The sequence below is a fragment of the Pipistrellus kuhlii genome, unplaced genomic scaffold (assembly GCF_014108245.1).
Source record: "Pipistrellus kuhlii isolate mPipKuh1 unplaced genomic scaffold, mPipKuh1.p scaffold_m20_p_10, whole genome shotgun sequence".
NCBI lineage: Eukaryota > Metazoa > Chordata > Mammalia > Chiroptera > Vespertilionidae > Pipistrellus > Pipistrellus kuhlii.
The window spans coordinates 45,306,471-45,319,277 of record NW_023425405.1 but is presented as its reverse complement, the minus strand read 5'-3'; the positions used below and the strand labels follow the sequence as shown (position 1 = coordinate 45,319,277).

At 35.7% G+C, this 12,807-nt stretch overlaps 1 protein-coding gene across 8 annotated transcripts in view; it reads right to left on the bottom strand.

Moving 5' to 3' along the window:
* Nucleotides 1–12,807, bottom strand: part of CACNA2D1 (calcium voltage-gated channel auxiliary subunit alpha2delta 1) — a 337,271-nt gene that overhangs the window by 269,325 nt on the left and 55,139 nt on the right. For all 8 annotated transcript variants that reach the window (XM_036429577.2, XM_036429576.2, XM_036429578.2 and 5 more), the window contains exon 2: nt 7,495–7,576. In XM_036429577.2, the coding sequence (XP_036285470.1) occupies nt 7,495–7,576 (82 nt within the window). The remainder of the gene's footprint in view (nt 1–7,494; nt 7,577–12,807) is intronic.

The window sequence follows — 12,807 nt, the reverse complement described above, 5'->3', positions numbered from 1 at the left end:
CCCACTGTTCTCCCTCACTGCAATCACTGAGGTTAACGGGTTTGCTGCCAAACCTTATGAAAAGAGAGGGAGAGAATTAATGAATGAATATGAAGCTCCTGCTAAGGAAGGTTCATCCAGGTGACACAGGGAGCTTCATTTCACAGAGTAGCCGTTAAAAGTCATCAAGGTCAACATTAAAGATTAGTTAAAATGGAATTGTGTAAATATTTTTATTATCAGATTGACTGTTTTCTTTTATCTTTAAATCGTTGAATCAAACTATAATGAAAGTAAGCTAGGCAGCATAAGGAAACTCAGCTGCATTTCTGGCTCACATCAGTATCCATGGAAGGAGTTCCCTAGCATGGCATCAGATGCACTTGTTACACAGAGCCTGTACACTACCGGTGGGAGAGGAAGAATGAAAGAGAGGGGGTGGGGAGAGGACCAGCAGCCCTTTCTGTGGCTGGAGGGCTGAGCAGAGAAGGAAATACCTTATGCACCCAACAGATGGGGTGCACATGCATGACTAAACCATGTTTAAAAGCCAAGACCTGGCAGTTTTATGAGAAGAGAATCCAGGCACATGCAGGAACCAGTTCATCCCTGTTTTCCTAACACAACCTCAGCATTCTGTTACTACCAACAGGTCCCACAGTCCACTCCCAGCTGAGCATGGATGCTACTGGTGAATGCTGGTTTCAAATGGACACAGATATTTTATATATATATATATATATATATATATATATATATATATATATATATATATATATTATGCTCAGTGTTCAACCAAGGTTAGCTTTTGCTGCTAGGATCTGGACAATATGGTTTAGATTGGCAGGACAAGCCTGAAGCTCTCCCGTGTCCCCTCCCTGGCCAGCCACCCCCATTGGCCCTGATTGGGAATGGACAAGTTGGTCCCAATCGCCAGCCAGGCTGAGGGACCCCAACCATGCATGAATTCATGCACCAGGCCTCTAGATTATTTATAACAGAGTATGTTAGTTTATATAGAATTAATTTTTTTGTTCAAGTGATACAAAATTAATAATTTTAAAAGATTTAAATCAAACTTTTAATCCTAAATTCATTTGATTTATTCAAACTATGAGGTGTTTCCATACTAGTCTGAATTTTGACCTTGTAGGTTTTCATTTCACCTATTCAAACCACAGTAACTTAGCATATACAATCTCCATGTTTAGAGTCATCCAGGATTCCTGCATATTATTGGACTGATTTTGTTTTTTTCTGCAGGGCAGATTATTGAGCTCTGTTTTAAAGACCCAGGTTATCCATGATAAAATCCATCCAACTCAAGGCTCCCTCTTTTATTTTGGCCTAAGATGACATCCAAGAACATGACCTCCTGAATAGATTAATTGATCAGGGTACAAAAAGATAAACCTCAACATCACTTTAATTGATCCAGGATATTTAGTTCTTTGCAGCAAAACCAATAGAGCTAATTGGTATAAAGGCAGCTGTGCTTTGAACCATTAATGTTTTGTTCCTTTCTGTATGAAGTCTGATCTCCTTCCTGTGGTATAGAGACAGCATTATAATTCAGAGTTGGTGAAGTTCAGGATGCATAGTCTTTACTTTGCATTATGTACTATAAATAAAGACATTTATAAATTCACTACCTACACATATTAGAAACATTATAAGTACTTTAAAGAATGAGAGGATTATAAATCAGAAGAATTTAGTTCAGAAGGGTCAAGGAGACTGCCCTCAGTGCAGGAGGAGGGGAGCCCAATGATGAGAAGGAGGGATGGACTGGACGGTGTGAGCAGAGGTCCCGCTGGAGGACCATGGTGAAAACCACCAGAGCTGAGGGGCCCTCAGCAGGATGAGGAGGAGATGCACCAAGTTCTTAGAGGGAATCACATTCAAGAGCAAATACATGATACATTCCTTCACATAAGCTTCCCCTTGTGCCCAGATGCCAAGAAGCAAAGTCAAGAACATGAGAACATACTGAAAGGGAGTTCGAATTTGAAATTGACTAAATCTATATAATTGACCACAAAAGCCGTTTTTGAACCGAAAAACAGGGAACCTTGAAATGGTAAGGTTAATACTTTCCTCCCCGAGAAAGAATGGTGGCTCACGAGTAAGTTAAGTTCCCTAGAGAAACAGTCGCATTTCTGCGATTACAGTCTACATATGTAAACTTGGTAACTCCTTCCCTCAATACTTGTACATTTGCTTTCCTTCCACTGAACTTGTCCTGCATAAGCAATCAAGATCTTGGCCCTGCCTACAGCCATCTTCTGAGGAAAGATTCTCCTGTGACAGCCCCCTATGAAACAGGAGCCCTAGAGTTTCCTTATAAGTGGGTAGGTAGCATTATTCAAATGCATGACCTTGACTTTGGCTCTTGCTTAATTGTACTCTTGCCTCAAATTCTTGTCCTTCTTAAGTGTTCCGCCTCAGCAATACTGACATTTTTTTCCAGATGATTCTTTGTTGTGGGCAATGCCCGATGCAGTATAGGATGTTTAGCAGCATCTTTGGTGCCAACACACTGCATACCAGTAACACTCACCCCCCCACCCCTCACCCCACCTCTACCCCTGGTTGTGACAATAATAAATGTTTCAAATGTCTCTCGGGGAACAAAATTGCCCCTGGCTGAGAATCACTGCACTCTATATAGAGACATTAAAGGTGTCTTCGGGGGAGAAATATAAGAAGCTATATGTTGTATATTGAGAGTGTGCAGTAGCAAATAATGGTCCTGCATGCCATTCATCTTCATTGTAAAGAAGCAGCTAACCCTTGGCTACATCACTTCCATAATGTTTTTAGCTTTTCCCATCCTTTGTGAATCTCATAGACAAGAAGAGAGCACAGCCGCTATCACTCTCCCTGTAATTAGAATTACTAAGCCATTAGATTGCTACTTGAAGAAACGATAAATAAGAACTCGCTCAAATACCAGTGTAACTTTAAAAAAAAAAAAAAGTGTTATTGACTGATAATAGAACAGAACGGTATGGTAAAAATAAATCATTTTAATAGTCTTTCAATATTAATGTTTTTGAACCGATACTACTGCACTTAAAAACCTGTTAATAAAAATATTGAAAGTTATCACAAGATTAGAAACCCCTTTAGAATTCATCTTATTTCGTGTCTTTGAAAACAGATGTAATTAACCACTGTTTAAAAGAAACAAAGCACATATACACAAAAATAATAGAGTCCATATTCTCTCTACGGAAATACATTCTGCAGTCAAAATAGATTTCTCTCCATTTAGGGAGGGAGCGTAATGTATTTTTCCCTAAGACGACAATAATCTCAATTTGCCTGTTATTACAGTAACTAGTCACAACATTTCCTAGTTGGAGGTGTAAGACAACTCTGAACAAAAACAAAACATGAAATAAGTAAGCTATATTTGAAAAGTAATACTATTATTTTTATAAAGTACTTACATTACTTTTATGTCCCTTTTACCCCTGCAAGGTTTCTGTGAGGAAGGATGAGTGTTATTATATCACTTGACAAGCAGGTAAAGGGAAATCTACTATCACCAGCTACTTAGCATCATTCACAAGGAGAGAAAAAGATTCCCATCCTTACTGTTGACTCTGCATCTTGCTAAATCCCTACTCAGAATCACCAATGATTAATTATGTTCTGCTTCAGAGTATCTTCTTTTGCCAATAAAATAATATATTAAACTCTCTACCACCTAGAAAATGAACATTCTATTTACATAAGATCATGTGACCACAAAGAAAAAGCATTGGACTGTGAACCCCTTGAGTTACTAATGAAATTCTTCACTCGAAATCCTTGTGTAAATACTAAGTTAATAAAGAGAACTGAATGCTCAATATTTAGACATGTTTCATATTTATGTCTTTGAGAGAATATTGGGAGCACTCAGTCAGTAATATATCCCCTGAGGGCGCAGGCCAGCCTGAGGGACCCACCAGCCCCAAGGGCATGAATTTTCGGGCACCAGGCCTCTAGTATAATACAATTCTCTTGACTAATACAAGAGCGGAATGATCTTTCTTGAGTTCTGGTTATAGGTCAATAAATATCATAGATGAATATGTCATCAATCTCAACAACTCCATGAGATGAAACATCTTGGCAGATCACCAAGCTATCAACTGGAAGAAAATAAGTGTCTTTTCTTCAGGTGGAAGACCATAAAGACAAAATCAAGACAAACTATTTTCTGTACAATCCTTAGCAATCCTTTTAATGGATTTACACACAAAACCACGTCTGTACATAACAACAATAATGAAAGATTTTACATTCTGCATGTAAATTTAGATTTTACAATATATCTCTATATTTCAAAAAATAATAATAAATTCAAATAGAAATGTTCATGAATGGGTAACTGCTAGCCAAATTTTGGCTTCTTCTAATTTATATCTCTTAGTAAAAGAGCAGTAGCATAACCATGGTAACCTCATACCTAATCAGGGATCTGCTTGCCTTCTCAATATACAAGAAGCAAAATAAAAAGGTAAAATATTATAGTCTAAAGCAAGAATGTCAGTCAAAGGCTAATATGGGCCAAAGAAACAAGGCATGTGGCCCATGGGCTGCAAGTTTGACATGTTGGGTATAAAGCATAACAATATATATTTGTGTGTTTTTTTTAATTTTGGAGTTACAGCCAATTTAGTAGTTGTGTGTCCAAGAACCAAAATTTAACATTGCAATTGCTTCATGCATATGCAAGATGAGATGATGATGTTCACTTTATAAGGTTGTCTTGAGAATTACTAAGATGCCACATGCAAAGGGCTTAGTGCAGTTCTTGAACTAATAAAAAACAAATGAAACCCTTCAGTTGTATTTGAAAAGTTCTAATATATTAAATTCACTGAGCAAAATTATAATACATTACTATCTCTTTTCCCTAATTTTATTTCTTCCCTTCCCTCAATTATTTCATGTACTTTGTGGCTGAGCATACTCAATTAATGGACATGTTATCTTCTAATAAATGAATAGATAATGGAATAATTCATTAAGACATAGCACTATTTAAGCTAATTCATGCCATATCTTTAACTGAATTTAGGCAAATAACTTTAATTTTCTCTAAATTTTAAAAATGTCTTATTTTCACTAAGTTGCCTCATTACGGCTGCAAATGAGTATTCAAGTAAAATGCTAGTTCTATCTTGCAAATCCAGTAAAAATAATTACATTACATACTTTTGGAAGAATCATCATTTCCATAATATTGAATTTCAATCCATGAACCTGTTAAATCCCTCCATTTACTCAACTTTTGGCCCTCGCCTTGTATCCAATACGCCCAGTCTCAGCTCAGGGTTCACTATCCAGCACATGTGTCAAACACAAGGCCCGCGGGCCAAATCCATCCCGCCAGGCCTTGCAATGTGGCCCGCACCGCGCTGTCATCACTGCACTCCGCTGCGTTTCCATCACAATGACAGTTTATGACTGTTCAGTAAACCATTCGGCCTGCGATTTAGGCTGGATTTTAGATTTTGGCCCCTTCTCTGAGTTCGACACCCCTACACTATAGCATCCTTCAGCCAGTCTCTGCTTTAAATTTCCACAGCCAAAAGCCTGCACATGAACCTTCTCTGTAGGCAAAGCACAGGGGCATATGGATTACCTACCTATGCAAAATAATGCTCTTTTAGTGACCCAATACTCAAATTATTTTTCCAATAATCGATTCTGTTCTATCTCTCCCCCCTCATTTGTTACATATAATAAAACAAATTATTTAACTGTATTTTTTTTCTGTCACTATAGTTACGTATGTGCCTCAGAAGCATAAAAAGTGTGGGGATTTTCTTCCATCCTCTCCATTCTATTTTGTTACTCATATTCAGACAAAGCCATTTATTCATTTAACCACTGTACACTCTTCTTAGTCAGCTACACTTCACAAAAGCATAGTGGAAATCGGGTGAGACTTTTTGTTGCATAATGATTCCCTGCAAAAGCAGATTCTGTGACTGGAAGGTTCACATATTTACGAGAAAAGTAAAAAAATGAGGTCAGCCAAGAAAGTGGTTTCTGATGCTGCAGAAACTCTGGAGGAGTGAAGGAGCGCTCCCAAGAGCAGTTATTTTTAATCTCAATCTGTCAATAAAAAGATTCATGTAGCTTCTAACCAGAACCTGTTAATTCTCATCTCTTTTTTTTTCTCATCCCACAAACCCCATATTTAGTATAAAGCATAACTTAATGAAGGCTCACATATTACCTTTACACACTCATATTCTTATATGTTTCCCCACAATATCACTGCAGGTCACCAGCACCAGCGACCAGAGCTTCCAGGCATGTTCGGGCCCACATAGTGGGTTGGCAGTCAGTCCTCTAGGGAAAGAAACTGTTCCCCCTCAAGCTTTGCAGCCTGCACAGTACCTGAGACACAAGTGTTGACTAAACTACATTTGATCATTGTTATTCACAAGGAACATTTTTCATTCCCAAATATCTTCATCTCACAGACATTTAAGTTTGTTCAACATACTCTTAGATTGAAACCTATGATTGTTTTGTACACAGTTTCTTTTGAATAATTTTTTAAGTATCTGCTTAATTAATAAGGTTCCTTTATGAATTTCTATTAATATATATGGTAACCAACCACACATTCCATTTTCTCTGGAGAGTAGTATTCACACACAAATATCCATATAATAAATATTCATGTATCATACATATGAATCTGCTTGAATACATTTCATCTCATTTTTGGAAAATAAAAGGCCTCGTTGCATCACTAAGATCACAACACGAAAGTATTTTCAAATTGTTACATTACTTACATTGAAATGCAAGTGAGACACTCAAGAAATAACATTAAATGTTTAATAAATGTTATAAAACCTATAATATAAGTGCTCTTACCTAAGTCAAATAACATTTTAAAGATGATAAATATTTATATAATAGTATTATCTTCAAAAATTATTTAATAGTGACTTTCATAAATCCTAAGAAAAACCCTATTTTACAATGACTCTTTTTCTTAGACCAAAATCTTTGCTACCCACATCAATGACTCACTTAGTCTCCAGACATAGCTGTAAACACTTTTCAACTCTCTTTAAAAATGAAATCTACCATCAAAAAATGAAGAAGTGTCCCCACTGAGGACATTCAAAGGAATTCATCACAGTACTTTAAGTCACCACGATGTGAGATTATACAATATAGTTTGAAGAATAGAAAGGTGACATCCCAATTTAAACTCTAAGGGAGTCTACATAACACATGGATTCATGTAAGTGAGGGCTATGTGTAAACTATGAAGTGTGTGTGGTGAGAAAGCTTTGTTAATTGTTAGGGATGATGTTTCTCACAATACCAAGTATATACCAAGGGTCTCTTCCAGGATTTCATTACCAGATCCACACACAAAAAAAATCTTATTTATAATACAGAAAAACATCTGTATTATAGTCCTGAAAGTTAGGACTGCATTCAAATTAAAGAAAAGAGTAAGTTTATTTGGGTTCTACTCACATCCACAAGCTGGTTGACACCACTTGCTGTTTTTGCCAGTGTGACAAGATCTTCTTGCATCTTATCCACCCATGACTTGATACTGCAGACATTAGAGAAGAAAACATTTGATCATATCTCTGGCAAATTAAGGCCACAGAAAGCCATTTTACAGTCATGATGCAGATAATTCATTAAATTCTTTTAAATCTTTCTTCTCCCTCGCAGCTCTCACTATGTCCACCCTCTTATCCCATCTACAAATTATAAAGCTAATGAGACTTCACTGTAAAGCCTCTTAGAATGCTGAAATACCCCAATATAAGAGAAAAATGACATGATTGCCATGACCAATGAGGATAAATTTGCTTATTTTTAATGAAAATTCCACTTAAAATTAGTAAATAGAATATTCTAAACTAAGCCTTATTCTTTAGCTTACAAGTCTTCTGGACATAATACTAAGGGTGTGCTAAGTGGAGAACATTTTTTTAAATGCAAGAAAATGAGAAATATTTTAAATGTCTCCTAATTTAATTACCTAGGGATAACCACTGCTAACACTTCATGTATTCCCATTAAGTTTTTTGGTTTTTTTTAATTACCTCACATGGTTGAAAGCATGCTATGTAAACTTTATGTATTTTTTCTTTTCCTGAGGTCATATGATAAATAGTCCTATGCCATTATAAGGATCTTATTTTTCCAACTTCTTTAATTTTATTAAGACTAAATGTTTTATAAAGTGCTATTTTATAAGGGAAAGTGAACTTCATATTTCATAAGCTCTGGGATCATCGGTATTTAACCATATTAATCTTCTTTTCTTCAGATAAATTTCAATACTACTATAAGGCAGCCATCTTTTTTCTAAATAAACTTAAGTGTGAGGGAACAAGAAATTAAACATGGAAAGAAGTATAACATGAAAAAGGGATTTAAATGAGGTGTAGGAGAACACATAAAAGAATAATGAGCTATCAATAATAAACTAAAGGGGAAGAGGCAAAACCTGAAAGTCAGTCATAAAAAGAATGATATGCCTTAGAAGAAAACACAAAGGTTTGATTTACACATGCAACAAATAAATTAGCCAATTAAATACATAAACGCTAGGGATACTTTCACACAAATGATAATAAGAAAGAATATTTATTGAACCACGCTGTATGAAATTGATACAAAGAAGATAAATCAATATCAAGAAACAAAAAGTAAATAAATGGGAGGAGGGCACAAAGTGGAGAGAAATTTATAGATTCATTAAAATCAATGATGCATAACCACATTATTCTAACATTAGGCTTTGTGCTACTTATGAGCTGGTACATATATTTGAAACATATTATAAATATTAACTAATATTCTTATTTCTACTATTAGAAAAATATAATTGTTCCCATATTTACATTTAAAACAATAGGTTACAGTAGAAAACTGGTAGGAGCAAAGGCCATTGACACCATTTTCTAATTCAGGTCAGACTACCTCATTTCTCCAAGTAGTTACTAAACAAGTCCTAAAACCCAAGGAAAATGAATCATCTCTTCTCAAGCATAATTCTCAACAATGACAAATAATAAAAAAAAAAACACTGTTATACATATATATCTTATATATCCCTTTAGCTGGGGAGCCAAGAGACGAATAGTATATATGTAAAAATATGACCTTAACTCATGCCTGAATTTGATTTATGCTAAATGGTCTAAACCTTTCATTCTAACTTGACACCTGAGTGTGCTGTCACTGCCACTGTTCATTGGGGTGAATCTGTTTTGGCTGAAAAGTTATTCAGGACTCTCCCATCTTCTCTGCCCCACTGACAAGCTATCAAGAACAGTTTATAGGAGCAAGGATTATTTCTCATGGATATGACATATTGCCTGGTTTTCCTAAAAGACATAATAAGAACTCTGCCTCCCAAACCTGGAGCTGGAAGAATATAATGACCAGGAAATAGGCAAAGATCCATCCGGCATAAAAGTCAAAAATGACACGAGGGGAAATACGCATATGTGCAGATTACCAGTCTTTCCATTTCTAGGTAAATTGTCAAGCACATACTTGCAATCACTGAGCACTATTTCATTGACTCTCTCCAGAAAAATAACTGTAAAATGTTGGCGAAAATTAGAAGGGATACATAGTCTTTCCATGAAATAAGAAACCAACAGAGCACTCTAGAAGGAGTCTTACATGACATGGGAGCCTTCCTATGGAAATAAAAACCCAAAGAGATGGTAAACCTGAGTGTTCTTATGCTAGATTTGATAAAGAATGGAAAGATATGACAGGTCAAAGAGTATGAGCTGTGCATAGGAAACTGAGGGAAACGTAACAAAGCCTGTTCACACCTGTTCCTTTCTCCGTCCATGGTTTTTGAAGATAAGGGCACAGCTTTCCCTCCAGGTATGGGTGGTTGCCGAGGGGGGGCTGGAGGGGAACAGAGGAAGATGGGAGGAGGTGGAAGAGAAGAGGAGGCACGTAACTCTCATATGAGGGAAGGTCAGCAAGTCTGACAAAAATTAAAGTTTAAAAAACTTAACCTACCTAGCTTTCTACCCTCTTATTTACTTCAGCCTGTCCCTGAAATTAATTCTCTACCTTCATTATGAATAAATTCCACAACTACTCAGATAGCACCTTTGATAAACTGCAAAACTAAAAAAGATTCTCTTGTATCCACTAAACTCCACAGCACTTTAATTGGCTTTATGCTTATTTTCCTGTATACTTTCATCATTAGATAGATATACATTTATACTTATTTGTCACTAAATCCTCAATATTTTTATTATGTTTCTTGCATATAGTAGGCAGATGAATAGTTATTGAATAAACAGAAAATATATTGAAATAAAATTGCATTATTGATTTTTGAAGCACAATTATATTTATTTTAGTTTAGTACAGGATTCATTTACTAATTCCCTTCTCTTCCCATAATCCACCCAGAAAAAAAAAAAAAAAAAAAAAAAAAAAAGCAAGCAAGCAAGCAAGAAAGAAAGGAAGAAAAACTAAAGAACTACTGGACCTATGCATCTATTAACAGCCCCTATTTTTCAATAAGTAGCAGATTTTCAAAATGCAACTTAATACTTTACAGGAATTAGCAAACCTGTAGAGTATATAACTTATAATTCCAAATTTGTCAGGTGCGTATTGAATGTCATAGGAAAAAATTATCTTGTATTCTCTCTCTGCCCTTACATTGACTCATTAGAGTGGACTAGCAGAATGCTTCCCACTGTTTGAAGATGTCTACTGACTCAATGTAGTTTGGAGAATTCACTGAGATCTTTAAATATTGAAGCAAAATTTTATTGAATAATGATCATCTTTTATATCATCTGCTTCACCTTATGATACAGGAAGAGCACAAATTTAAAAGCAAAAATATAAAATATTAAGTTTTCACAAAAAAATTGAATTAAAAATATTTGGCATGTAATTAATGTTCCTTTTTCGTGTTGGATTTGCCTGTAAAATGGCTTTAAAAAGAGTAGTACCTAGTTCGGAAAACTTTTTTAAAAAGAATTATGGTAATCAATTTCATTTTGCATGCATTTGAGGAAGAGCAAATTCAGAACAGCACAAATTATACCCAATTTAATCTATTGAAAAGTATAAAAGTTGAGCACAAAGTGTCAAGTCTGCACAGTTATCTATTTAATTGTTTTAGATGCTACAAAGAGATTTCCTTTGGAAAAAGGGAGCCAAAGAAATAGCTATGAATTGTTACCTAACTGCCCTCCCTTCCTATATTCAATTTTCTGAAATAGAGAGGAATGTCTGAATCTACTGCTATTAGTAAGGAGAGAACATTGAAAGCAGACATCTTCCTTCTTGAATTATCCAGCTAGCAATTTTCATAGACACCAGAGCCAAAAAATTAATAAATGGGAGACAGAGAAGAGCTAAGGGAAAGGAAGAAGGCTGTTGCGAGAAGGGATTTAGAGGAGGAGTGGGAGAGTGAGAAGTCTCTGCAGCCCTTGTTCTAAGGCAATGCTCTGCCTATGCCACTTTTTAAAAAATCATTTTATTTTTAATCCAAGGAAATACACAAAGCTATGCCCGTGGATCTTGGAAAAAAATAAATAATACAAGCTCTAACAAACTGACCATTTCAATTGTGTGCATATATATGGGTAAGCAGCTTGTTCACAACTTTAAAGTAATAAGTTCATATATTTCAAGTGTTCCACTTGCTATAAATATCCCACCAATGCCAAACTGCTACTATTTTTGTTATATAATAAACCACCCACAGTGTTCCTGTATTTGAGTAAAAATTATATAAGTAAGCCAAAGATTTGGATAACCTACACATGCTATTTGCTAACTGTGCAATTCTTATAACATAGCGAACTATATTATGAAATACAATTGTGTGTGTGTAAAAAGAGTGCTTCATATTACATTAAATCTAGGTGTCATGCCAGAAATGTTAGTTCTTAAAATTATTAACAATTTAAGCCATTTTCAACAAACTGTTTTTAGAAAGCTATTTTGACTTGTGAAATGCTTTAGTATTTCATTTTTGCCTAGAGTCAATATTGTAAACAATGTCAAAAGGCATCTGATTATTTTGCTAATTACAGTGTAAAGGTAAAGTGTGTGAGGAGTAAGGAAAAAGGCTTTATCACTAAAATCTGACTCATAAGTTGATCATATTTCTCTGCCTTTACTTTCTGTTAGCCTCTGTTTGTGTGTGTGTGTGTGTGTGTGTGTGTGTGTGTTTAATCCACTTGACAAATATACATACTCATAATCCTCAAAAAACAAAGATTCTTTATGAGATCTCCTTTTCCACCAACTTGGATTAATTTTTGTTTTATCCAAGCATTTTTCATTGTTTCTTTACTTAGTCAATATATTTTGCTTCAGCATAGGCTTCCAGCTTCCAAGACAACAAATGAGCAATACACGCAAGGTTAATATTCATGTGTAGTTCCTCAGATGAGCTGGAGGGGACAGTTCTCAGACAGGGATGTGATCCCTGGAGGCAGTGTTCCCTTTGTTGTGTTCCCTTCCCCATCAGAGCTGGTTACAACCCCCAGCACAGTCCCTGCGTGGCCCGGTGCCACGGGAGGGGTCCCACATGGCCGCACAATCTGCTGCTGGTGTCTCTATGGACCAAGTGAGCTGAATTCCTAATTGCTCATTACAAAGCCTCCATTCCTTCCTTCTCAATGTTTATCTATACTTTTTCACTCACTGCAGATTGTTCACAAAATTTATTTCAGCCCAATTCATGTGTTTAAATATTATTTAATGTCACGATAAAAACTGCCTCATTTCCTTTCTTCTCTGAATTATTAACTGAGCTTC